The sequence below is a fragment of the Neolamprologus multifasciatus genome, chromosome 1 (assembly GCF_963576455.1).
Source record: "Neolamprologus multifasciatus chromosome 1, fNeoMul1.2, whole genome shotgun sequence".
Lineage (NCBI taxonomy): Eukaryota > Metazoa > Chordata > Actinopteri > Cichliformes > Cichlidae > Neolamprologus > Neolamprologus multifasciatus.
Window position 1 is genome coordinate 20,429,637 of NC_140439.1, and position 25,363 is coordinate 20,454,999.

At 39.6% G+C, this 25,363-nt stretch overlaps 2 protein-coding genes across 2 annotated transcripts; one reads left to right on the forward strand and one right to left on the reverse strand.

Moving 5' to 3' along the window:
• Positions 1–1,122: 1,122 nt before the first annotated feature.
• bola3 (bolA family member 3) lies at positions 1,123–4,209 on the reverse strand. The gene is made up of 4 exons (XM_085143009.1): positions 4,039–4,209; positions 3,797–3,920; positions 2,428–2,516; positions 1,123–1,777 (listed from the first exon to the last, which is right to left on the reverse strand). Exons 1-4 carry the CDS (start codon positions 4,105–4,107, stop codon positions 1,712–1,714), a joined length of 348 nt encoding a protein of 115 aa, XP_084999135.1. The 5' UTR covers positions 4,108–4,209; the 3' UTR covers positions 1,123–1,711.
• Positions 4,210–4,492: 283 nt separating this feature from the next.
• LOC146525665 (polycystin-1-like protein 2) lies at positions 4,493–24,405 on the forward strand. Its single transcript, XM_085164094.1, has 41 exons — positions 4,493–5,822; positions 6,429–6,587; positions 6,681–6,869; positions 7,987–8,097; positions 8,281–8,428; positions 8,514–8,743; positions 8,840–9,250; positions 9,350–9,477; positions 9,566–9,713; positions 10,128–10,326; positions 10,476–10,587; positions 10,668–10,809; positions 10,935–11,162; positions 12,049–12,191; positions 12,298–12,477; positions 12,592–12,729; positions 13,173–13,319; positions 13,410–13,534; positions 13,610–13,730; positions 14,135–14,263; positions 14,343–14,568; positions 15,368–15,558; positions 15,657–15,887; positions 16,051–16,152; positions 16,300–16,478; positions 16,564–16,710; positions 16,814–17,013; positions 17,938–18,161; positions 18,252–18,468; positions 18,549–19,009; positions 19,256–19,352; positions 19,473–19,613; positions 19,696–19,881; positions 20,161–20,491; positions 20,945–21,078; positions 21,172–21,299; positions 21,404–21,564; positions 22,804–23,014; positions 23,150–23,251; positions 23,338–23,469; positions 23,616–24,405. The coding sequence occupies exons 1-41, from the start codon at positions 5,501–5,503 to the stop codon at positions 23,781–23,783; spliced, it is 7,479 nt and encodes a 2,492-aa protein (XP_085020220.1). The 5' UTR covers positions 4,493–5,500; the 3' UTR covers positions 23,784–24,405.
• Positions 24,406–25,363: the final 958 nt, after the last annotated feature.

Genomic DNA, 25,363 nt, shown 5'->3' on the forward strand with positions numbered 1-25,363 from the left:
TTTAGTTTCTTAATTTGTATATCACACGGTTGCAACCTAAAAATAAGACTTTTATTATGACGGTAAAAAAAAAATAAAACAAACAAACAGTGAAAAGCATTTCACTATACAGAGGACACTATGAAATCTTTATGGCTGGCTGAAAAGGTTTATAGGCCTCTCTTAGATATGGATAAAAATAGATTCAACTGAAATGTAGCCTGGAGTGGTTCAATGTCAGGTGCTACAATTAATGAGAAACTAGCAAAATGCTAATTTATCATATCGTTTAACAAATTTTGTGTGTTTGCTACCTAACACGAAAGCTATATGTAAAAGTAAAAAGCCTTTTTGCAATAAAAAATAAAATAAAATAAAAAATCAGGTGGTGTTATATTTCTAATATTTTGAAATTGACTCCTAATTTTCTTTGTAGAATAAACTCCATGGTCATGGTCATGGTCATAACTTCATTAAAAAAAAATGTATACTGACTTAAGCTTTTGAATTCGTAAAAGAAGCAACAACTGTTGCCAAGGTTACGGTGTAAACCTGTAACCCTGGCAACATCTTAAAACAACCTGCTGACGCATTCAACTTCCTGCATCATAAATTGCTACACTCGCTCCTAATTTTATCGTAACTGTTTTCTTTTATAAACGGACTTCTTTGCAAAAGGTTTAACCTAAAATTTCTCAAACACAAAAAGAAGCCAGTGACATGTGCCAAGCATAAATAAATAATAAAATGTATAAAGTTATTATAAACGTTACTGCTTACTACACATCCTGAAGAAGCCAAGACGCCATAATAACACTTGTCTGATTCACTTTTTGTGCTTCTGAGCTCAAGAACATGCTAGCTGCTAACGTAGCTAACTGCGGGAGCCTGCTTAAATAACAGGAAACTCCAAAAAGGAGCGGAAAGATTTTCAAACAGATTTGTAGAACTACAGATCAGAGCGATGAACTTCCATCACTCAGCTAAAAGCTCAGTGGGTTTTGTGCGAACCGCGACTAAAGGTCTTATTAACTATAGGCCATGTTATCAGGTTTGAATAACATTAACAGACTAAAGATCTAAAGTAATTTAATCATAAACATCTATGTTACTTTTTTAATTTAAGCAACAAAAACAAAACAGTCAACAAAAGTAGCTTCTTTTTATTGCAAGGTACATTAGAAAGGAATAGGTAGCATAAACACAGGAGCAAAGTACAATCCAATGCCAGTAACCAATTTTGAAATTAATCATCTTAAGCTAGACGGTAACACAGACTGTGGTCAGAGTTAATGACATTGCAAACTAATGCTCCATAAACAGATCCATCCGTAGTTAAAAATAGAGTCTGTAGCTATTCTCCACCATTACGAGATTGCCCATTATTACACCAGCATCACCATCAGCCCTCAGGAGACCCCACAATGGGAAGAGCCTACATGACTTGACACGTTGCTAACAATTTAGCAGGCCATTTTGTGCGTATCACAGCTTTCATTTCAATATATTATCTTAGAGTACATGGTAACTCACTTAGCAATCATGCATGTTTCACACTGTCAGTGTGTAACTGCTACAGATAAGGTCCTGTGCGTTTCTGCCACTGGTACATTAACATCTATGTCACAGGATTAGTTTAGTACATAACAGCTTTTTTTTTCCTCCCAGTTGTGCATTCATACTAGAGAGGGTGAACAAAGGAAAGGTTTGTGGGCCAGAAATAGGACTTTTTCTAATGTTGTGGGACATCAGTGAATATTCGCAATCCATGCATGTTTTGAATCTCATCTTTGAGTGCCTGTGGAGGACAAGACATACGCAATACTTGTGATTAAAATATCAACTATTGCAAATATAAACTACAAGTTTTTGTTAATTGAAGCTAAGAGGACAGACTTAAAAGAGGACATGGAACACTAGATCTATGGAGGTTAATTTACCTCATGGAGTGCTATACAAACCCAGACACTGCAGCTAACAGAAGGATTTTCCCATTTCAGTGCAGCTAGCCAAGTAATGAGAGCCAAATACTGCTAGAGACAAGACGGTAAAAGTGGACAGTATATCCTTGGTTTCTTAACATAAAACTCATTGTTATACCCAGGGGCAGCACAAACGTGATCATGATTTTGTCATTGGTTAGCAAACATAAACTAATGTAAGACTATTAGCTGCAACCCAGTGACATCACGTTCTATACTAACAGAAGATGGCGCTAAACATATTTAATTCAGCTTCACAGACAGAGTTACATCTGTCAGTTTTTGAGAGCAGGGCTCCATGATGTAAATTATCCTTTATATGTGTAGCGTTTCATGTCATCTTTAAAAAAAAGAAGAAGCAAAAAACAAATAACACAAGCACATACAAGGTTCAACACAGACTAAATAAAACATCGGCAATTTTAGATTTAATACATCAGTTTAGACAAGGTTTCTAGGGGTTTACCTGATTGACTAACTGGTGTTGCTGAACAGTCCTTTTTCCTTTAAACTCACTGGATTCTATGTGGATCTCATACATGGCCCCACAGCCACCTAATAACAGCACAGAAACACAGAAACAGAATCTTATGACTTGCTTTGCTTGTTTGTTTGCTTCCTTGGCTTTCAGAGTTTTCCTCAGTTCAAATGCACGGCTTCGGGGAAGACCTACATGTCCTACCAGGCAAATTCAACATAGTTGGGATTTCTTTGCATTAGCCGATTCTGCAAACCTAAAACCACATGAAGTGGGTGGGTATCATGAAGGCAGTTAAAGACTTAACCTGGGCTTTTTACTCCAAGACAACTAAAAAGTGGTGTCTGCTGCATCATTTGAGTCTTTAAGCCTTTTTGAGTGGTTGATAAACAAAACAATAAAAAACAAGGTATCAGAAAAGGGCCACACTATTACTATGAAGAAGTTGAGAATAATACCACAGAAAACCAATTATTTTTGTGAATTTTGACTTGATATATTGATTTTATAACTCCATGTGCTCTGTGTGTAGTTCAAAAATGATACACACATCAAAGGATAATCAATGTAATCAAGTCCGACATTGTCTCGCAGCCTAATGAAGAGGGTATTAATAAGTGGGTGACCAGATCAAGGTGAAGTTAATTTTACTGACTGATTGTTCTTGGTATTAAATGGGCTACAAATACTCTAATCTGTTGGATGTTATTTGCCATCCATCAATTTAAAACAGACTTAGCAGCAGAGTAGGACCAGGCAAAAACAATAACCAAAACAAATGTATTAAATATAATTAAAAAATAGCATATTTAAGATTGAAAACGTTAAGCTCACAAATCCTTTAATCCTGCATTGGAATGCATCCCTCTGAGGGTGTTTTGAGTTAGCTGACTCAAAAAGCTTAAAATCAGTGATAATGGGTATCACATGATATAAACCAGGGAAAGTATTTATCCACTGTGTATGCAAATGTGTGCAAATAACAAAAAAGTTATTTGACACTTTTACACAAAATTAACAAATCAAATACCGCCAACCAGAGTTAAAAGGAGTAGATCGGGCAGAGCAAAGGAAATAAGGGTGTTGCTAATAAGCAAAGAGAGGAAAAACATGTAATCCTGTCAATCTGGGTGATGTATTTGTTTTTAGCACCGTCACTGCCTGTCAGTAATTCCTCATGTGCCAGCTGCACAGTAGATGAATCCTTAAAAATTTACTCAAGAAGGTCTGACACTGTCCCCACTGTGTATGAACCAAAAGTTTTGTGTAGCTTCATTTCCCACGTGTTAAGCCGTGCTCCCGTCCCGGATAACATCTTAGGCGGATCAGGATCATTTCAGCGGATTTAAGTGTTTACCTGATATATCCACAACTTTGAGTGACGAGGCTGAAGGGAACTTCTCCTTCAGTATCTTTGCGATGCGGACCTCTCCGTTGGTTTGCGTGGACAGAGGTCTTTCCAGCTGTCCAGTGACGGCAGTCTGAGGAGGAGGAGATGAGTTTAAGTTCAGCAGACAGTTTCTGCAAACTGGCGGGTAGCATTAAGCTAAAGCTTGACCCTCTGAAATGCACTGCTGGTACTGCTAAAGGTGTTTTAACCTGATTACTGCGCAGAAGACGGAGTGCAGACACCACAGCGCTGTTCAAACTGCGACTACAAGCCAACATTGTGAAAACGGAGGCACAGCTTGATCAGGGGGAGTTTGTGAAACATACACCGGTTACTTAACTGTCATGTCCTCAGACAGCGCGGTCCCTCAAATATGACGCCACACATCCGGGTCAAAAATCACTTTGGGGTTTTTTAACACATTTGAGCGCCCTAGTTGTTGCTATTTCTAATATTGCCATTGTATGAATATAAAATTAATATTTTGAATGAATACAAGATTCATACATGTCATTTTTTAATAGATTATATGTTATGTATTAATACTGATTGCTATGAAGGTCATACTTACCATTTAGTACAGTTCTCTTTTCAGTCTTACATTTTATTATTTTATTTTATCATTCTTATAAATAAAATTATACATATTATTGGTTGTACGCATTTTTAAAGTCACTATTTCTATTTTTATTCTTTAACAATCGTGATTATTTTCTGTAACACAGCAATTTAACACTGTAATCCACATGTGTCAAACTCCAGGCCTCAAGGGCCGCTGTCCTGCTTGTCTTCCAACTAACCTGCCCTTGTAGCTTTTTATTGGCAAAGCACACCTGATCCAGGTAATCAGCAGCAGGTAGGTATATCTCAAAAACAAGCAGGATGCTGGCCTTTGAGGACTGGAGTTTGACACCCCTGCAATCAATCAATCAATCTATCTATCTATCTATATCTATCTATCTATCTATCTATCTATCTATCTATCTATCTATCTATCTATCTATCTATCTATCTATCTATCTATCGACATTTTAACTGTTTCCCCTCTCAAGGTCCCTTCACGTGTTACCTATGTACATGGTTGCACACACTAAAAAGTAATTATTGCTTTAATTATTCATTAAGTGAATGATTCCAGGTATTTTCCACAAAATACATTTTGACATGTCACAACAGGTAGAAAAAGCAAACTTACTGTTTTGCTATGACTGTTTGCCCTTGAAGAGATGAAAGTCATTGTCAGTGTGATTCGTAACAAATTAAAATCTCAGCTCTCAAGAATACAGAGCTTTCTGTACAGGGGAATTCATTAGTGTAGAATTGCTCCGATAATTTCTTTGATTATCCTTAAACGTGTGTTTTAACTTGAACAAGTCTGAACAAGATCAAGCTCACAGTGACGGGGTTCACATCAGGTCTGACTGTGAGGCTTATCTCACTGTGCAGGTTGTGAAGCTCTGCAGTAATGGAGACAGAGGAGCAATCTGGCTATTGACAGTAAGCTTTTAACCCTTTTCACTGCACAGCCAGGCTTTGTTTGACTCCAAGGATTATGGCCACATACAAAGCTCTGCACCCATCAAGAAAGCCATCCCTGTCAGAGCTACTGACGTCATTACTCTTTAAAAACAAGATGCTACCAGAGAGTCTGAAGAGTGTTCAGCTTCAGAGATGGACAGAACCACTTCAGCTACGCTCACTTTGGTGGTTTTCTTCCTCTGCTGGAGTTGTCACGCCAAGGACGATACTGAAGCTCAATCCTGCCCAGAATACCAGGAAGGTTTTGACGGCTCGTGCTACGAGTTTGTGGATCTGCAGCGATCCTTTCGAGGTGCTGAGGAATGGTGTGAGCGAGGCGGAGGACACTTGGCCTTTATCCTGAACGATGAGACGCAGCAGTTCCTTCAGAAGCACCTGAAGCCTGACAGGAACTGGTGGCTCGGAGTGGCACCTGCTGCTCCCAACCTCACGCTTGACTCTGCTGCCACTGAAGGTGAGAGGAGGCACTGAATGACTTCTTATGACTGTATGGACTCTTTGTGAAGCCACATGCATTTCAGTGCTAACATATATAAACAGTTAGAAAAAAGGTTTTGCAAACAGTTAGTAAAATGATTGCTTCTTTATAATAGACAAGAACTTCTTTGAAACGCACTATAAATATTAAGTATTCTGGTGCACTTATTGACAGAAAAGAGGTGTAAATGATCAATGATTATATTACAAAGTGCACCATAAATGTTAGAAATGAAGGCATTAGAACCTCTACTGCTATCTCACTGGGCAGCTTGTGTGTGCATTGTAAATAATTGTGATGTGTTTGTTTACTGACATTCGCAGTGAAAGGAGCCCAGTTGGATATCTCAGCCAACAGGTGTAATGGGAGATAATTCTCACTCTTTTGAACTATTCAATAGGGTGGCTGTCACAAGGCCTGATTTACAGTGGTGTGTTTGTTTCCCTTCACAGAGGACAAGACTTTACCCTTTATTCACCCCGTCTGTTCTTTACTGTCAGAAAGAAAACAAATGGTGATGCAGTAATAACATTTCGACCGCATTTCACTTGATTATCAAAAGTAATTGTTGTGCTTTTTCAGGTGTTCTCGCATGGTTGGACAGCTCAGATGTAAGTTACAGTAACTGGGTTAACTTGCCAGATGATCAAGCAGCCTGCGCGCATGTCCTGAGACACTCAGGCTTTCAGTGGGAAGCTACAGAAAACTGCAGCCAGGAATTTAACTTCATTTGCCAATTTGGTACACGCCCTTAAAAAACTTCACATATGACAATACAATTATGCTGTGTTTCTTTTTCTTATGTAAATTTTCTTCCTTTTTTTCTCCCTGCAGATTCTGGGAGATCAATTGCATGTGACAGCCAAAACGCTACACTGCAGTGTGGTTCTGGTCAAGTTATAGAGATTGATGACAGTTTTTACGGTCGTAAAACAATCCACTACTGCCGATCCCAACTTACACCCTCATCCACGTCTTCCAAGGAAGAGTGCAGCTGGATCGATGTAACAGATTATGTAACAGGTATTATGGGTCACATCTTTTTAATTGACTTGATCCAGCTTTTGATGGCAGCTATGATACAGAAACAGAAAAACATGTTTACAATAGGTTGGGCTACTCGTCATTTACTTAACCAGTTATTTACCTCGTTACATTTTAGAATGGTAAATTCTGCGGATGCGTGCAGTGTTTGTCTTTATTAAAGCAACATCATCCAAAAGCCAAGAAAAAACTTAGTAAAATCAACACTATTATGTTTTTGTTTCTCGAGTCGTGTAAAACATGAAAGCCATCATTGCTCTGTGACTGCAGAAAAAGGGGTTATACTGCCAGAAACTAAATTCGTGTAATCCCTCCCTGTTGGAGGTGAAAGATGGGGTAGAGTGAATCTACATCCATATTCATAGCAGTATTAGTTATGCTGGAGGGGTTAGTAAGCTTCTCCCCCTTTAAAAAGCTATTATGCAGTCTCACCAGAAGCTTGTAGATACAGAAGGAGGATGTTGAAATTTGATAGTATGAACATTAAATAGCAGCATTCTTTTTAAACAAAAACAACCTGGGCAAGATTTATTTAGATTTAAATCCCATGTATAGTAGATGCAAGAAATCTGATTGGAACACTTATTCATACTTTTTGGGACTTTCCCCGTCTCCCTAAATTCTGAAGGGAGGCCTTTAAAATCTTGATCAGTCTCCAATAACTCCAGTATTTGAAATATTTGGTTGAAATAATATGCCTTCCGACATATAGGTTGTATTTGCTACACAAATATCTAGAAGCTTAATGCTTATAAAGCGGAAGGATGAGACATGTCCCAACCATACTCATTGGATCAGAGACTGAGTGCATTTCCTGGACTGACTTTGAAGAGATCAAGTGATAAGTTTTATAGGGTCTCATAGCCATTTATCTTGGTGAAGAATGCCAATTTCATGACACATTTATTTAAAATAATAAATATTTATATCTCACTTGTTTATCTAGCTAACTCAATTTTAGCATTTATTGTTTTTATTTGCTTTTTGTGTGACTTTTTCTGCATTGCCTGTAAAGTCTTATCATTAATGTGCAAACCCTAATAAATAAAGTGTGTTTCATTGCCGTTTGCTCGGCTTGCTGTATGTGTTATTGCAGCTCACTGCCACGGACTACAGGCTTGCCAGGCTGGAGTAGATCTGAGCGCTTTTGGTGAACCATGTCCGGCACTGGGAAGTTACCTGTCTGCAGAGTATCGCTGCAAAAATGGTCAGATGCACGATTTCTTGTTTTATATACAGTTTTTGCACTAAACCCATCAGCCTAAACTCAACCTAAATTCATGAAGACCAGCTGATCAAAACAGATTCCATAGTGCTTATGATGTTATGTGCAAAGATCTTTGACTGTATGTTTCCACAAGTCTAATTCAGTGATGTGATTTCCTCCTAGGGCTTCAGCTGCTGATGAGTAAACTTGCAGCTGTCTTCGATAATGTCACCATCACCGTGAAGTGGCTCCTGCAACCATTCCAGGGAAACTTAACATGCACAGTGAATGCTGGGGATGGCCACACTATTGATCCATACAGCCCAGAAGAGTGAGCAAAGATTTGCAGTTGACCAAATATGTTAGATGGATCTTAGTACTTTATTTATATCACAAACACTGCTGCTTTTTCACAGAATGGAGAGCACAATTATACACAAATTCACACATCCCGGTGTCTTCCTGGTTGGAGTTGAGTGCACTACCAGTGACTGGAATGTCGCAGCTCAGAAGTCCATAACGATTCAGGAGCCAGTTGGAGACTTCAGTGTGATCATGTGTAATGGCCAGAATATGTCAACAGGTGGCACTAAATGCAATGCCCTCTTCAATATTCCAGTTCAAATCCAACTTGCAGTGGAGGCAGGTGAGTCAGTTTGGCAGCACAAGGGGTGCGACGATACGTCTAATAAGCCATTTCTCAAAAATAGAAGATCATTCTGTTCTTATTTTCTGTAACTAGGTACAAATGTTTCCTACACAATTCATCATGAAGCCCATTTAGTCGCAAATCAATCAGTGGGCAGCGGAATCATACCACACAATATTACCCTGAATGCAAGCATGGTGGAGAAGCTCGGTCATGGTTGCCACAACTTCACCTTAGCTGCATCTAACAGGGTCACAACCCGCACGGTGTCTGCTCATCTAGAGCTGTGTCTGCTGCATCCCGTTGAAGGCCTGCAGGCCTCTGTGATTGCGGAGGAAGACGTATGTCCCGACTCGGGTGATCTCATCATTAACATTTCACTGGAGCAAGGAGACCCTGTGGAGCTGCTCTTCACACTCACTGGAGCTGAGGACACTCTGTCGGAGAGCAGAGACATGCTCGCTGATGGCTTGCAAACTTACACATTCTCCAGCCCACTTAAAGGTACTTAAAGCTTGAGTCATGCTCCTGTTAAGATAAAACAAGTACCAGTTATATATGATTTGTGCCCGATTTGGTTAAAAATGATCTCTTTTGGTAAAGGATCTTTGCAAGTGAACGTAAGAGCCACCAATGACCTTTCATCCTCTGATGTCGATGTGGACTTAGACAAGATTCTTGAGGCTTGCCAGAATTACTCTGACTTTTCACCGAGCACCGATGAACATACAGTATGTAAAATATCATTTTGTGCTTGTGCAAAATATGTAGCCCGTTGCAGAAATGACTGCAGCACAATGACTCTGTTTTCATCTCCAGGCAGATAATGTGAGTGACAGTGACTCTGCTGACTTGAAAATAATTGCTACTCCTGACACTTTGGTTGACTACACTCAGAGGGTTACACTGACCGTAACTGGAACTGAATCACTGCCTAGCAAAGAACTGGCATATGAATGGGAATGCAGTAAGTACAACACTAATTCACTGATCACTAAATTGTGATATGATGCATGGGTCGAAGGAAATCTGGTCATTCAGATCCTTGTTGAAACCACACAAGCTCTGCCTCTGCATCATCGTGAAATTTGTTTTGGATGTATCGAGAAAATGCGTAATCACACAACAGTACAATCAAACTGAAACTGTAATCTGTGATTACAAGACAAGAAACACCTAGAAGAGTGCATTATGCCCTAAGTCAAGAAAATTTGCACGGAAAATAGTGTCAGATTGCAGCTTTAGCAAACAGAGCTGATGCTGCACTGCATTGCTTATACAAAATGTTTTATGCTTCATCTTGTTATACCACAGCATTATTATGACATCATTATTATTGTGGTCTTATATTGAGACTGTTTCTGCTTTTTTTTCCACACAGAAGATTGCAAATGCAAAAACAAAACAATGGATGAAACTCATGTGATTGAACGAGAATGCCTCCCAGATCCATTTGAAATGTTCAGATACATTTTAAGAGTAAAGAGAAGAACTTGGTTTAGGAAATGGGCTGAACTTGGAACAGCTTCTAAATGTGTCTCTGTTGTTCCTTCAAAAGAACTCACAGATGTCACCATCAGGTAAAATGGGTTTATTTAGAAACAAGAAAAACAGAAGCATGTTTTGTGTCTATTTTTTTAATGGTATTTGTACAGGATTGCAAAAATGCATCAGGAACTACAACCAGTATAAAAAAACTCAACTTACTTTATCTTCTTAATTCTTGCAGCTGTGATAATTGTGCTTCAATAAATGTGAATGACCAGGCAAAGCTAAGACTGAGCTGTTTGACGACTTGCCCGCATGTAGTTTGGTATATTGAGGACCTTAAACCTTTGACAGTAAGTCTGAAACAACAACAGGAAATGTGGCTAAATAGACCCGTGTAGCAAACAAAAAATAACTAATGAGTTCTCCTTAGGGTAGCCTCGGTAGATGCTACTCCAAAGCGGGAAGACGGCCCCTTACGGAGAAGCACGATGGCAACATTGAATATACCGTTCACAGCCAATATCTAAAAGTCTCAAGGGACATGCAGCAGAACATCACTGTAATTGCTTATGGTGTGTTTTTATGTCACAGATAGACACAGAATGTGTCTTTTAAAAGACATTTTTGATCAAAGTCTAGAAAACAAATTATACCTGATCAGGTATAATTGTTTTTTTTTGTTTGTTTTTTTTAACAGACATGAAGGAGCCAGGGTTTGTCAAGTACACACTTCCTATACCAGACCCCGAGCCAATTGAACCACCTACAAACTCAGTAGTCACAACTGATGCACTGATGGATCCTTCAGTGCCCTCATGTAGCATCTCCCCACCGTCGGGAACTGTGCTCGATGCTTTTGACATTACCTGCAAAACAACTTCTTTCTGCTCTACAGGCTGTCTCTATTGCTTCAAGACCCACACAGGTGAGAGTGTGGTGGAGTGTAATTAGTGTTATTGATGAAAGCGATCTCACAGCTTTTCTGTTTTGATAGTTTTATTTAGCTTTTTAGCCCTTGCCACAAGAGGTCACCACAGCAGACAGCAACCACATGTTTGATTTGGCAGTTTTATATCTGGAACTAGTGACCTTTTGTTTGCCAAGTGAATATGTAAACCACTACACTATGGGGCCACTAACTCATGACAGAATATAAATAAAGCTTTTGTGGTATTTTCGGGCCACGTGCCAGCATCAGCTGCTGCTTTATCAGTTCAAACAAATTGTACAGCTCAGTTGAGAAATGTTATTTTTTGTTAGATTGTAGCGCTTTAAAATAAAAAATCTCAGTAGGTGGAGTTGTCATGGTCTGGGTCAGCTGACCCAGCATTTCTCAGTTTGAACTTTCTAGTGTTTATTTAAGAGTCTCTTTAATTCCAGGGTTGCTTAATGTTTATGGTTTTCTTGTGTTTTCCTCTTTGCGTATTCAGTTTGTTCTTAGTTCCTCATTCCTTTAGAGCTATTCCTCTTTCCTGTCTCAAGTCTGTGTCTATGATCTTTGTCTTGAAACTTACTTAGTGCGTGTTATTAGCTTTAGGTTTCAGTAGTTACAGTTTTCAGTTTTCTTAGTACAAATCCCAAACATAAGCTATAAACCGGCCAACAGCCTACAATAAATGGTTCACAGTCTGCGTTCAGGTCCTCACACTACTCTCCACTACACATACTTGACAGGAGTGGTTCAAAAAGTTGGTGGTTGACTCACCGGAGAAAGTAAATTAGTTTTAATTTTGATACTTTATCAACCGATGTGTAGGTACGTAATTGAGAATCAAGTGCAACCGTGCTAAACTGCTTCTTTTGTCCTTTAGGCACACATCTACGATGCAGTACTTCAAATGAGGTGAGGTCAGTCTTCTTGCCTCTCGGCGATGCCAACAACAAGTACAGTTTGTCTGTTGTGGTGACTGTGAAAAATGAGCGAAAAACAGCAACTTCAACTGTCATCACTCAGGTTGGTCATCAGTCAATTATTACATGTTCTCAAATACAAAAAGGAAGATTTAAAGAAATGCTAATGATTAATTAAATAACCTCAGTTATTGTGTTTCTACCTTAAGGTACGGAAAGGTGACTCCAGTGCCTCTGTTAGCACTCTCCAGTCTGCAGTGGAGGACTCTGTGAGTCAGTTAGAGCAGCAAGGTCTGCTCACCGGTGAGGCGCTTGGACAAATATTTGCTTCTGTTTCCAATATGCTAAATACAGTGAGTGGCCAACATCAGAGGGACGAGCGGTCAAAGGTAACAGAATGCAGTTAATGTTATAACTGGACCGGGGTAACACTGCTGTGATGTTTACGAGGCCCACAAGTTGCGAGTGAAGAACATGATAATCATTGTTTCCTTCTCTTTCAGCTGAGAGAGCAAATGCTGACCAGAATGAGTACAGTTCTGCAGGACTGCCCCAGCAACACGACTCAGGAAGTGCAAGTGACCGCCAGAGCTGTGGCTGGGCTCACGCACCGCTCAGAGGACCTCAGTCCTGCTGCTCAAGTATAATACATTAGATATGCAATAAAGTGCAGTGCAGACCACCTGCTTTGATAAGGCTGTAACAATACCTGCTGTCTATTTGCATTATTTATTTAAGGATCAGTCTGAAGTGTTTAATCAGACAAAGCTGATTAAAGACTAAAAATGTGATGCTGGCACAGATGTGTAAAACACAGCAGGATTAAGTGAAACCAGTATTCAATCATGCAAAGTCAGTCAACTTCTTGAGTAGGACTCTTGAGAACTTGTTTTTTGGTCAAACAACTGTTGAATTTAACTGTGCAATGAATATATTTTGCAGAAACACCAAGCTAAAAAAACCCAACAAATTAAATACCCATTTAAACTACAGGTTTAGTGTAATCATCAGCCTTTTTTGTAGGCTTAAGGCAAATCAACACTGACCCTTTTGTGGTTTCTGCTGCTGCATTTCCTCTCTCCAGGAAGAAGCGGGTTCTCTGTTGGTAGACCTCAGCTCCTCTCTCAACAGTATCAGCGTCAATCAGCAGAGCACAGATGATGTAGAACTGGTGCAAGCAGCTGCACCCATAGTTGAAGCAGCCAGTAATATTTTGAATGTTTCATCAAATGTGAGAACAAAATTATGACATATCATGCTGGATGTCATTCCTACGTCCACTGCGATCTTTACCAAACAAGATGTTGTATGTTCTCCTTAGAAAAAAGTCTCAGAGTTTCTTCTGACTGGGATAAATAACGTCCAGAGTGCTCTGCTGAATAACAAAGAGCTGAACGGAGAGCCTGCCATCGTTGACTCTGGTCAAATCAGTGTGTATGTGAACAGGTAAGACATAACAGGCTCTGACTTGGACATGTGCTCAAGAATTCATGAAGATAATTATAACACCGTCTTCTCCAGGATTTCTCCAAAAAGCATGCAAATGCTGGATATAAATGCTCAGAAAAACAGCTCCTCGAGTTTTTCCTTCCCTACTCTTCCTCCTCATATTGTCTCTCCAGATGAGCCAGTGGACGTCAGAGTAAGTGTTTGCACGCTGGAGGGAAGTGGACATCATCATCAGTATATTTTTGAGAGTTTTTTTCTGTTTTCTGTTCTAGTTTTCTTTTTTAGTCAGCATTTGTTTTTTCCTATAGCTGAAAGTCCACAGTTTAGATTTGATGAACGTATCATTTTAGTTCCAGCAATAAGAGATACAAACAGACCACCTTATTTGTAGGGTTTTTTTCTCTTTTCTGGCTTTGTAAACTACAAGATGTTGGAACCATTTAAAAGAATTACAAACAAGTAAAATCATAGAAATAAAAGCGAGAAGGAAAAGGTGCGACCCCTGTTTTCAGAAAGCAAAAGCAAAGTTTTGTAAATGGAAAAAAAAATGCTTCACCAAAATCATCTGAGCCTCTATTTATTGTACCTACTTTCTAGATGATGAGTTTTGAGAAGAATCCATATTCTTGGAAGGAGGAGAACATCACAGGAACTGTGGGATCCGTTTCCCTCACCAGAATGAATGGCGATGTCATTCCTGTTGAGAACTTACCTGAAGAGATAGAGGTACTATTGTATAACAGATACTTTTATTTACTTTAGCTTAAGAAGCATTTGGGGCATGATGTCTTTTCTGGAATTTCAGATTCTCCTACCCCGGCTTGACAGTGGACAGGAGAACAGCACAGTCCTGGACCTTGCCAATTTCAGCACATTAATAATTGACGTTCCCTCTCCGGATGTAACACTGGTGCTGAAAACTGAGCCTTCTGAAGACATTTCCTTCATGCTCTTCCTGGGATATAAAGATTATCCAAGTGATAAGGATTATGTAGCCAAGACAAAGATCCCTATAGAGAGCGCGAGAGAAGGTCAGTATTTTGTTTTTAGAAAAGAATATTAGGGTTGCATATAATTAATGTAAATTCTTTTTATCTGGACTTCTTTTTCTTAAAATAACCGACATCCCTAAGTATCATGATAACACAAACACTTCTTTTGTGTACTGCCACTGCCTGGTTTAGGACAGCACTTAGCAATTAGAAAAAGACTGAACGAGCTTTTTTAGCTTGTTTGGAGGGGTTTCCAGGAGAAAACCTCTTCTCTCAGAAAGAACATGACAGCACAGCTTAGGTCTACAAAGTTTCATATGAACAAACTACAAGAGTTCTGGAAGAATGTTTAAAGAGATGAGACCAAAGTGCAGCACCATGTTTGGTTGAAACACGCAGGATATCAGCACAAACGCCTAAAACCAAACCTCAGCCTGATTGAAATGTTGTGGTGGGACCTCAAAAGAGATGTGCATAAACTAATGCCTAAAAATGAAATGAAGAACCATTGTAGAGAAGACTGAGGCAAAATTACATCAGAGATCAATGAAGCCTAGCATAAAGTGATTATTTTTAAGTTACTGCAGCTAAAGGTGGCTCTACAAGCTCTTGCCGTGGTAGCTTTCTTTTTCACGTGACTGCAGAACAAACATCCTTTTCATACTTTGCAGATAACAAATAACAGTAGATCCCATTCCTGTGTGGTCATGCATCGTGAATAATGTACTGTATAGTATAGTGTAGATGTAAATCTGCATTAAGTTGAAGATAACTCTCAAATTGTGGGAACCAGAATGAGTCTTCTTAAAATTGTCTCTGTCTCTCTGTTATAACACAGAAGAAAAATTTACTTGGGTGCTGAGTCCCAAAGACAGAACAGATGATGTTGGTGTGCACTACCTTGTTATAAAGCCCATTGTAGAGCCAGGAATCAAATCCATCAACGCCAGTGTCACTGTCATCTCCATTGCTGCCCAGTGCAAATACTGGAATGAAACTGGGTCTTTTTGGAGTGAGGATGGCTGCAGGGTAGGTGGAAAAAAATCACATCCAAACTGATTGCATTATTACTTCCTTAAAATGTGGAGTGTGAGGTTTGATCACCTGGCTTCCTGTTTTGTTCACAGGTTGGTCCACTCACCACACCTTTGGTCACTCAGTGTCTCTGTAACCACTTGACTTTCTTTGGCAGCTCCTTCTTTGTCATGCCTAACTTAGTGGATGTGTCACGCACCGCTGAACTTTTTGCTACATTCACAAACAACCCCGTTGTGGTGTGTTTTGTCGGAGCCATTTTTTGTGCTTATCTATTGGCGGTGGTATGGGCGCGCAGGAAAGACATGCAAGATTCAGTCAAGGTAAAGTAGAGCTTCACCAGTTTACACCTTTTGCTTTTAAGAACTTCATGCTAACCTTCAATGTTTCATCTTGATTTTACTTTAATTTTGTCTTGAAATTAAAATTTTACCATTTGTTTTTTTAAAAAAATCCTAAACGTTGCCCCATTGCATCCACTTCCAGGTCAAGATAACAATTCTTGAGGACAACGACCCCTTGGCTCAGTATCGTTACCTGCTGAGTATTAACACAGGACACCGACATGGTGCATCCACTTCCTCTCAGGTCAGTGATGTTGATGCAGACTTGGATGGACTCACAGCAAAAGCAAAACCCATCTAATGTTTTTGTTGAACAACTTATGATTGTGGTATTCTGATGGCTCTCACCATCCAAGCCTCGACTAACCATTTAGTTATTTTTTTATTTTAGGTAACCATAACTCTGCTGGGTACAGAGGGAGAAAGTGAGCCCCACCACCTGACAGACTCGGAGAAGCCTGTGTTTGAGAGAGGTGGGGGGGACATGTTTCTGCTGACCACACACTTTTCTCTTGGAGAGCTACAGAGCATAAGACTGTGGCACGACAACTCAGGAGATCACCCTGCGTGGTACGTGGGTTAAAGGGAAAAAGACTAATGATAAGCTTGAGCTGTATCAATATTTTTGAGAATCTATACTTCAATCAATGTGCAGGTATGTTAGCAAAGTGATGGTGCAGGATCTGGAGACTGGTCAAAAGTGGCACTTTCTCTGTAACTCCTGGCTGGCTGTAGATATGGAAGAGTGCACTCTCGACAAGGTGTTCCCAGTAGCAACGGAGGTGGATCTAAAGAGATTTAGGTGAGACTTGTCATTTATTCATGGGATTTTGAATCCACTCTGGTTTTGCAGTTTGTTTTCTTGACTTTAATTTCTTGAATCCCTTTTCTTAAAAACTTTTTAGTAATCTGTTCTTCATGAAGACAGCCAAGGATTTCCGTGATGGCCACATCTGGTTCTCTGTCATTAGTCGACCTCCGTGCAGCACTTTCACACGTGTGCAGAGAGTGTCTTGCTGTTTTTCCTTACTGCTGTGCACAATGCTGACCAGCATCATGTTCTGGGGCATCCCCACAGACCCCTCTGAGCAGACGATGGACCTGGGTAAGTAACAAAATATTTTGATACTTCTGCATCATAAGTGTAATTTTTATTTTGTTAAAAACTTTATGAATACAATCAGACACATGCAGCAAATTATGCAAATTAAAATTCATATATGCAAATTGATGTTTAATTACTTTTTGTTAAATAATTTGTTACAAGATTCAATAAACACAACAGGTTCAAATATTTTGATTTTGATGTGATGGTTGATGTGGAGTTTGATGCTCATGATGCTCATGTGAGTTTTGGATTCCTGCATTCATTTTATTACACTCTCCATGAATTCTTGTGTCTTGTTTCTTGTTTGGTTCAGTTTTGGGGTTCCTGTTCCCAGTTCAGGTTTTAGAATTGAGTGTTATGATGTGTTTCAGTTTGTTCTAACATTTTATTTCAGTTCATGGCTTGATTTTAGTCTGTTTCCCAGTCTGTATTCCCGTATCTTTGTTTATGCGCTCGCTCCTTCTGCATCCCTGACTTCCTGCTTAATGGAATCCTTTATGGATGGATCAGGTCTGCTCCTCCCTGATTTTACCTGTTGTTAAAAACTTTCTCATACATCAAGCCCTCACCTGTGTCTTGTTTGTCTATAACTCTGTTGCATATTTATAGCCCCGTCTTCTCTTTTTTTGTGGTTTGGTCTGAATCCCAGATTACTTTGCTCATTTGTTTGTTTGGACTTACACTTAGTTTTCAGTATTAAAAGCTTTTCTTTAATTGCACATTTCCTTACCTTCAAGTCTATGCACCATAAAAACTGACAAGATTTAAAAATTTTACATACGTGCACACGAAAAGAAGAATATCTGATTGATTTTTTACAAAAGATTTGGTAGCAGGAGTAAGTAAGACCAACATAAAAAGATTTAATCTTTCATCAGTGTTCATTAAAACCCAATTCAAAGTAAGACTTTAACTTGGCAGGTCACATCGAGTTTACCTGGCAACAGGTTATGATTGGAGTTCAAAGTTCAATCATCATGTTCCCCATCAATCTGCTCATCGTGAGTATCTTCAGAAACACTCGTCCTCGAGAGAAAACCACCAAAGCAGATGCAAAACAGGGGAAGACTGTCCGAGTTTCCCCCTCACAGACGTCGTCCCCACAGAAAGAGATAAAGGACATCACACCAGATACTGTGATGAAGGTGAAGTTTATGTTATTTGTACCTCTTCAGTAGTACCAGTAAATATTTTGTTCTCCATGTCTGAAGAGCTTGGTGTGATTTCTTGATTAGGACATAAAAAGAATTGCTCAGTCACTCTCAAAGGCCATGAAGAGCCCACTGCCACATCTGGAGCTCCATCACGGTCAGCAGGCTGACATCAACAGTCTGCTGTCTCTGGTGGAGGACATCATCAGACAGCAAAACCAAGCCGCTGAAGACTTCTACACTGATTCTTCAAAAAAAGATCAAGCTATGATCCTTAGTTTGGGTGCGGTGAATCTGCAAGGTAAACTGCACTATAATATTATAAATGCTTTTAAATTCTATATATAATTTATGTCCTCCTTTGTGGGTTGGCTTGGACAGAAACCAGTGTGTGGGAGAGCTCTGAAAAAACTTTAGATCTAGCCCAGAAGAAGAGCAACAAGAGCCGGTACCTGTACAGGCAACTGCAGCTTATCGAGAAGGAGCTTGGTATGTTGGGACCTTCTCAGTTTCCAAATCCAGACAGCTACAACCAAGCCATGCAGCAAGTTCATGGAATGAAGGGGCTTCTGGAATACCACCTACCCATGTCAATCCTGGATGGAGAGAGCTGTTTCCCCGGGCCAGAGGAGAGTCTTGGTGGGAAGAAGAAATGCTGCCAAGGAGGGCTGCCGTGGTGGTTTGTGTTTATCGGGTGGATACTGGTGATCGCAACCAGTGGTGTGTCAGGATACTTCACTATGATGTATGGGCTGACTTACGGGAAAGACCGTTCTATAAGCTGGCTTATCTCCATGGTGGTCTCCTTTTTTGAGAGTCTTTTTATCACCCAGCCTTTAAAGGTGAGAAACATTACAGTATATGTAGGAGCAGAAGATATTAGCCCACTTTAGAAGATTTTTTTAACTGATATTTTATTCAATTTTAGAAAATTACTAAGCAATATCAAATCAGTTTTTGTGCGAAATACTGCACTGATTTACCTGTATACTGAAATTACTGTTACATTTTCTGAAGACAATCCACTCTAGACAAGCCATTTTTAAATGGGAGAGTCTGTAGGTCAATCCCTCTATCTTTTGCTGCAGGTTCTTGGATTTGCTGCTTTCTTTGCCCTCGTCCTGAAGAAAGTTGACCAGGAGGAATACGGAGAACCAGCCATAGAAGAAAGTCTCAGAAGCCCAGGTAGTTTTATTTTGTATCCTTGTTTTTTTTTTCTTTTGCATTTTGCATTGCATCTTTTGCATTGTTTTGTGTTGAAGAACAAAAAATGCAATGCATCTAAAATCTAAAATCCTCCCCCAGATAATCCTGATGCAGTCCAGGCAGCAAGAAGAGACAGCACCTGCAGTTTCTATAAACCGCCACCTCCCACTGATATCGAGAAGATGCGGAACAACATGATTAAAGAGCAGAAAGTCTTTGCACTCATACGGGAGATTGTCGGTAAGGAAACCACTTTGATTCAAAGCAAGAACAGGAACTAACATTTTAACAAACTGATGTAAGGGATCTGTTTTTGTTGCAGTCTATACGGGATTTATGTGGATGTTACTCCTGGTGGCATACGGTCAGAGGGACCCCAACGGCTACTTTCTGACTCAGCACATTCGCAAGAGCTTCAGCAAAGGCGTCTCAGACACAATGAGCATTCAAGATGTGTTCAACTGGGCAAACACGACTCTGCTGAGCAACTTGTTTGGAGAGTACCCAGGTCAAATATCAGTGACGCTAATTGGCACACAGAATGTTTTACATGAATCCCTAATGAAATTTGAAAATCTTTTAGTTTAGTTTTGATATTTTTTTTGAATAAATAGCTGAAGCTTATCTCAATTAAAAACAATTTTAAAAATGTAACAATTAAATGCAAGATATTAAACAACTCCTGAGAAATTAACAATATTACCCATGTGAAACGAACTCTATATTTATGTAGTAAAGCATAAAAATTCATTAAAATTTCTTGTTGTCATTTGGAAATTGGTACCAGGATTTATCACTGATGGAAACTCAAGGCTTGTGGGCAACGCTCGTCTCCGCCAGGTGAGGGTGCAGAAAAACTCTTGCCACATAGCTCGATCCATGCAGGAGTCTATCCCGGACTGTCACACTCCATACTCATGGGAGCTGGAGGACATGGGCTCCTACGGCCCAGGTTGGACTCGACCTGTAGGTCGTAATGCTTCAACGAACATTCACGACCTGTGGAAGTACAAGTCTCAGCGTAAACTGAGGGCCTACCCCATCTGGGGCAATGTGAAGCTCTACAGAGGAGGAGGGTTTGTGATGGATCTGGGGCCAGATTTCCAAAACTCCAGCAGGTAGCTAATTTTAATTGCGGGTGAAATTATTGCACTTAAATGGTATAAAGAGTAAACTGAAAATATTTAGAATTCAGAGCATTTATCAAAGAAAAATATTAAAATTAAAATATTGTTTTATACATAATATATGCAGTTGTAACTTGTGGGTTGCAGGTTTAATTACTCTCATTAAGACAAAGTAAACCTAAATGTATGATGAGTAGACAGGAGCCATTGCATTGGTCTCCAGGAATATGACTATTATGACCAAATAAGTAATTTGCTTCTCAAAAAAAGATCTTGACATTGACCCACATCACTGATGGCTCAGCTGATACTCTTCTCAATGAATATTCACCCTGACTGGTTCTGATTTGTCTTTTTTATCCTCGTAGGAAAGAACTGTTAGTCTTGAGTCACGATTTAAAGTACAAAATCTGTAAATTACTTTGTTTATCGTTGCTGCTGTAGAACCCTTCAGTACCTTTATGAGAACACCTGGTTTGACGTGTACACCCAAGCAATCTTTGTTGAGTTCACTGTGTACAATGCCAATGTCAACCTCTTCTGCATCGTCACACTCATGCTGGAGACCACAGCAACAGGTAAGTAGACCAGATGTAGATATTCTGTGTGAGTTGCACAAATCCTCAACCGTTATGAGAACCACCTAATCTGTCATACCGTGTTTCTAACAGGAGCTTTCCAGTTCCGCAGTGAACTTCAGACTGTGCGTCTTTACCAGTCGACCGGTGGCCTTCACGTCTTTGTCATGGCCTCTGAAATCATCTACTTTCTTTTCATCATCTATTACATGTTTGTTCAGGTGCACAAGCTTTATCTTTTCTTTGCTAATATAAATATAAGTTATTACAAGTGAAGTTATACAGTAAATATGCTCACCTGATTCTGTTTCCTATGTGTTTACAGGGAAAGTTGATGAAGAAACAGAAATGGACTTATTTGAAGAATAAGTGGAACCTGCTCGAGTTGGCGATCATCATTCTCAGCTGGAGCGCCCTGTGTGTTTTCATCAAGAGGACTTTACTCGGGAACAGAGACATGAACTATTACCAGAACAACAAAGAGCAGTAAGCAATAAGAAATGCTGTAAGTTTAGGAACCACTTATGTATTGCTCTGCCCACCAGGAGCTGCACAAATCAGTTTTTTTTCTATTTCTCAGCATGCAAGGTCACAATTTAGTGGCTCTCCAGTAGCATGACCATGCACTGATGAAACGAATTCACTTTGGCAGAGAGTGCATACATCATGCTGTGCTACTGGTAGTTTGGGAACACTAATTTTAGCTAAAACAAATAATTTGTGTGTGTGTGTGTGTGTGTGTGTGTGTGTGTGTGTGTGTGTGTGTGTGTGTGTGTGTGTGTGTGTGTGTGTGTGTGTGTATGTGTCTATATGTGTGTATAATCCCTGTGAGCCAAAAGCTCAGGCTACAGGTTTAAATGGTCTGTTTCAGAGAGTTTTTTATCTACTCTTGGACCTGTATGATGTGAGGGGCAGCCATTCAAAATCCAGAATGCTTTATAGGGATGGGAAAGGGAGCTAAAATGGTTTGTTTTTGACAGTGGATGAATTGAAGGGCTTTACAAAGGTCTAGTGTAAAGCCTTGAATATATCTTCCCCATCTGTCCCCCAGGGTCTGCTCAGATCAGGGTGAGGACAACCTCATCATTAGACAGCGAGCGCTAGGGTCCGTGTGGATGTTTGTGTGTCTGTCTGCTTTTTGTGACCACGTGGGCTTGTCCACAGATAATTTACATTACACCAACAACACATCCACCCCGGGTGATGGATTTCAAGCGGACTTCAAAGAAATATAATAGGGATAACTACTCAGCCGAAGAGTGTCCACAACAAAGACTTAACGTGCGAAAGGATTATTTTTAACTGTGAATCAAGTGAGGCTGTCTAAATAGAGTTCAGGACTGATATGGAGTTGGAAATGAGCATCAGAGATCCACTTTAATTCATTTTTAACTGGTCTTTTTTCTTATACAATAAGAGATAGCATCTTGTTCAAGTAAGTTAATCTTGTGTGTACAAGATGACACAACAAAAATAACTGGTGCACATAAGATAAAAAAATGTGTGCAGATGGAGAAAAATCACGTTAAGGAAAGGAAAAACATCCATGCAATCCACATCAAGAATAACTGTGCTATATGACATTTTAAATCTTGATTTATGATTGTGATGGTGAAAATATTTATTTGTATTCTACAGTGAGCAATAAAGGATTTAAAAATAAAACAATTTAAAGAAAACCATTTAAATTGATTTTCATTTTTTTTCTGTTTCTGCTCTGTCCAGGTTCGTCAGTTTCCATGAAACAGCCAAGGCCGATGCAGTGCTTGGATATCTGATTGCCTTTCTGGTACTGCTGGCTACAGTCAAACTGTGGCACCTGCTGAGACTGAACCCCAAGCTGCACATGATCACAGCCACACTGCAGCGAGCTTGGACTGATATTTCAGGCTTCCTGGTGGTCATGACCATCATGTTTCTGGCCTACTCTATTGCTGTGAGGAGTTTCCCACGCTTAACATCAACATGCTGCTGGAGTCCATGTTTCTCTCTCTGTTTTATGTTTACTTTGTGAAATAGAAGTCAATTTAAAGGTGGTCACTGACACAGAGGTGAACTTTCTATTTTCCAGTCTAACCTGATGTATGGCTGGAAGCTATACTCCTATCGGACTCTGCTTGATGCTGTGCAGACCATGGTCAGCTTGCAGCTTGGTATTTTTAACTATGAAGAGGTCAGTATGAGACAATCATAATTCAACCACAGCTCACTTTTGCTGCTCATCCTCCTTCACTATAGTTCTTGCTTCTGGTCCCACAGGTACTAAATTACAATCCAGTGCTCGGTGCTTTCCTCATCGGGTCCTGCATCGTGTTTATGACCTTTGTGGTGCTGAACCTCTTCATCTCCGTCATTCTGGTGGCATTCACTCAGGAGCAGATACATCACAAGGTAACTCACCCACACCAGGTCTGAAATGCTGCTGGTGTTATTGTTCAGTTCCAGTAGAGGCCTGATTGTTAACATTTTTTTTTTTTTAATGACCTGAGATGAAATAATAATCCTTGAGTTATACTGAATGCTCACTGTTCTTGCAGCCGTCAGAAGAGGATGAGATTGTGGACCTGATGCTTATGAAAATCTGCAGTTTGTTTGGAATCAAATGTAAGAAAGAAGGAGACGGCCTGACCGGGAGGCCAGACACGTCGTCTGCGCCGAATAACACACTCTCAACTATTTCTTCTGGGAACATTCATGATGGATGATAAGTGGGACAGGGATAGAAGGTTAACATTGTGAGACCCATCAAATGCTTTGCTTTAGTTCCTGCTTGCCTTCATTAGCATGATTTAGTTGTCATGTTGTTGTTGCTTTGTAACGCAATATTTTAACCCTTCCAAGTGTCTGTATTAGCATTTTTCTGTGCTGCTGCAGAGCTGGAACCATTGTACGAGAAACTGATGCACTGCAGATGCTAGAAACTGAGGCGATCCTTATTTTATCCACATATGAGGCATTGTACGAAGAATGCAGTTTGTTGTGATAAAGGAAATAAATTAGTATTTATGTGACTAAATCGTGGACAATATGCATTTATTCCATAAAAGTACTCATGGATATTAGTGGAAACCTGCACTGACATTACCCTGGCAAGGCTAATCAATACTGTCATTACTGTCCAGCAGTCAGCAGCCATGCCCAGTAGTTAATAATAATATACTGAGCACTGTGTTGTGCTTAGCATTATATCCCCATGACCAATTCCTGTAAGAGCATCTCATATAACACAGGTTTAGACAACATACACAAGAGAGCAGAGCACAGAATTTGTTAAAAACAACATTCAAGTTAATGTGCAAGTTATTTAGACTGCTCATAGCATCTTCAAGACCTTTTAAAGACATTATCACGTGAAGTCTTATCCATTCGAGCTACAAAAAAGGGAATTTAAGACACTTTAAACCCACATAATGTCTTCTTCCACACAGTGCATATGGTAAAAATCCATAGATCAGTGAACCATAAATACCAGTATGCAGTTCATATTACCTGACAACTGAAATTCTTGTGTTGCTCTAATGTGCATTAATGTAAAAGTCAAATTTTCTTTCTCTCCTGTCATCTAGTCTGGGATAACTGGTAGTTCTACATCACCTGCAGATGTAAATTTTGTCTGTCTAGCTCTTTGAGTGAGATTTATAACCTATGAATGGATAGATAGACGGATACAGACTGCTTTAGACAATTCCTCTGTCACTGGGTCTTTACCAACAACACCAAAACAGTTAAAATGAGAAAAAGAATCAAATATTACATTTAAAATGTTAAAGTGTCTTTTGAAAACATGCCAGCAACGGTACTGATGACTTGATGACCTGAAGGTTCCCTAGGTGCTGTGTGCTTGCTGTAGCTGACCAGGCTTGATTTTAAGCCTTTGAAAATTGTGGCACTACAGGGATCCTCAGGGCTGGAAGCAAACATAAGAAGCTGCTAAGGACTTTTCACTTCCTATCAAGGCCAGAAGCCAACAATGTGGAGATAGCGGGAGAGGATCTTGATGAAGGATAGGATCAAAATAACCTAGAAAGCTTTTTGGCCCCACCATACAACAATTTGCATATAAATTGGGTTAGAATTACATCAGAGATCATCTCCATTACTGTTGTAATGGACAGGATGACAGATGTCATCCATGGAGTCTCCATGGAATATATATATATGTATGTGTGTGTATATATATATATATATATATATATATATATATATATATATATATGTTTTTTGTTTTTTTTGCAGACGACACTGTGATCTGTAGTGAAAATTCAGATCAGTTGGAAGAGAGCCT

Excerpts from the sequence above, each read along its gene's own strand:
- bola3 (XM_085143009.1), bottom strand. The coding sequence starts at position 4,107 with ATGTTGGCTTGTAGTCGCAGTTTGAACAGCGCTGTGGTGTCTGCACTC. Across the intron at positions 3,921-4,038 it reads GTCTTCTGCGCAGTAATCAG|ACTGCCGTCACTGGACAGCT; the intron begins GTTAAAACACCT and ends CCTCCTCCTCAG. Across the intron at positions 2,517-3,796 it reads CAAAGTTGTGGATATATCAG|GTGGCTGTGGGGCCATGTAT; the intron begins GTAAACACTTAA and ends TGCTGTTATTAG.
- LOC146525665 (XM_085164094.1), top strand. The coding sequence starts at position 5,501 with ATGGACAGAACCACTTCAGCTACGCTCACTTTGGTGGTTTTCTTCCTC. Across the intron at positions 19,010-19,255 it reads TTATCACCCAGCCTTTAAAG|GTTCTTGGATTTGCTGCTTT; the intron begins GTGAGAAACATT and ends CTTTTGCTGCAG. Across the intron at positions 19,882-20,160 it reads CTTGTTTGGAGAGTACCCAG|GATTTATCACTGATGGAAAC; the intron begins GTCAAATATCAG and ends AATTGGTACCAG.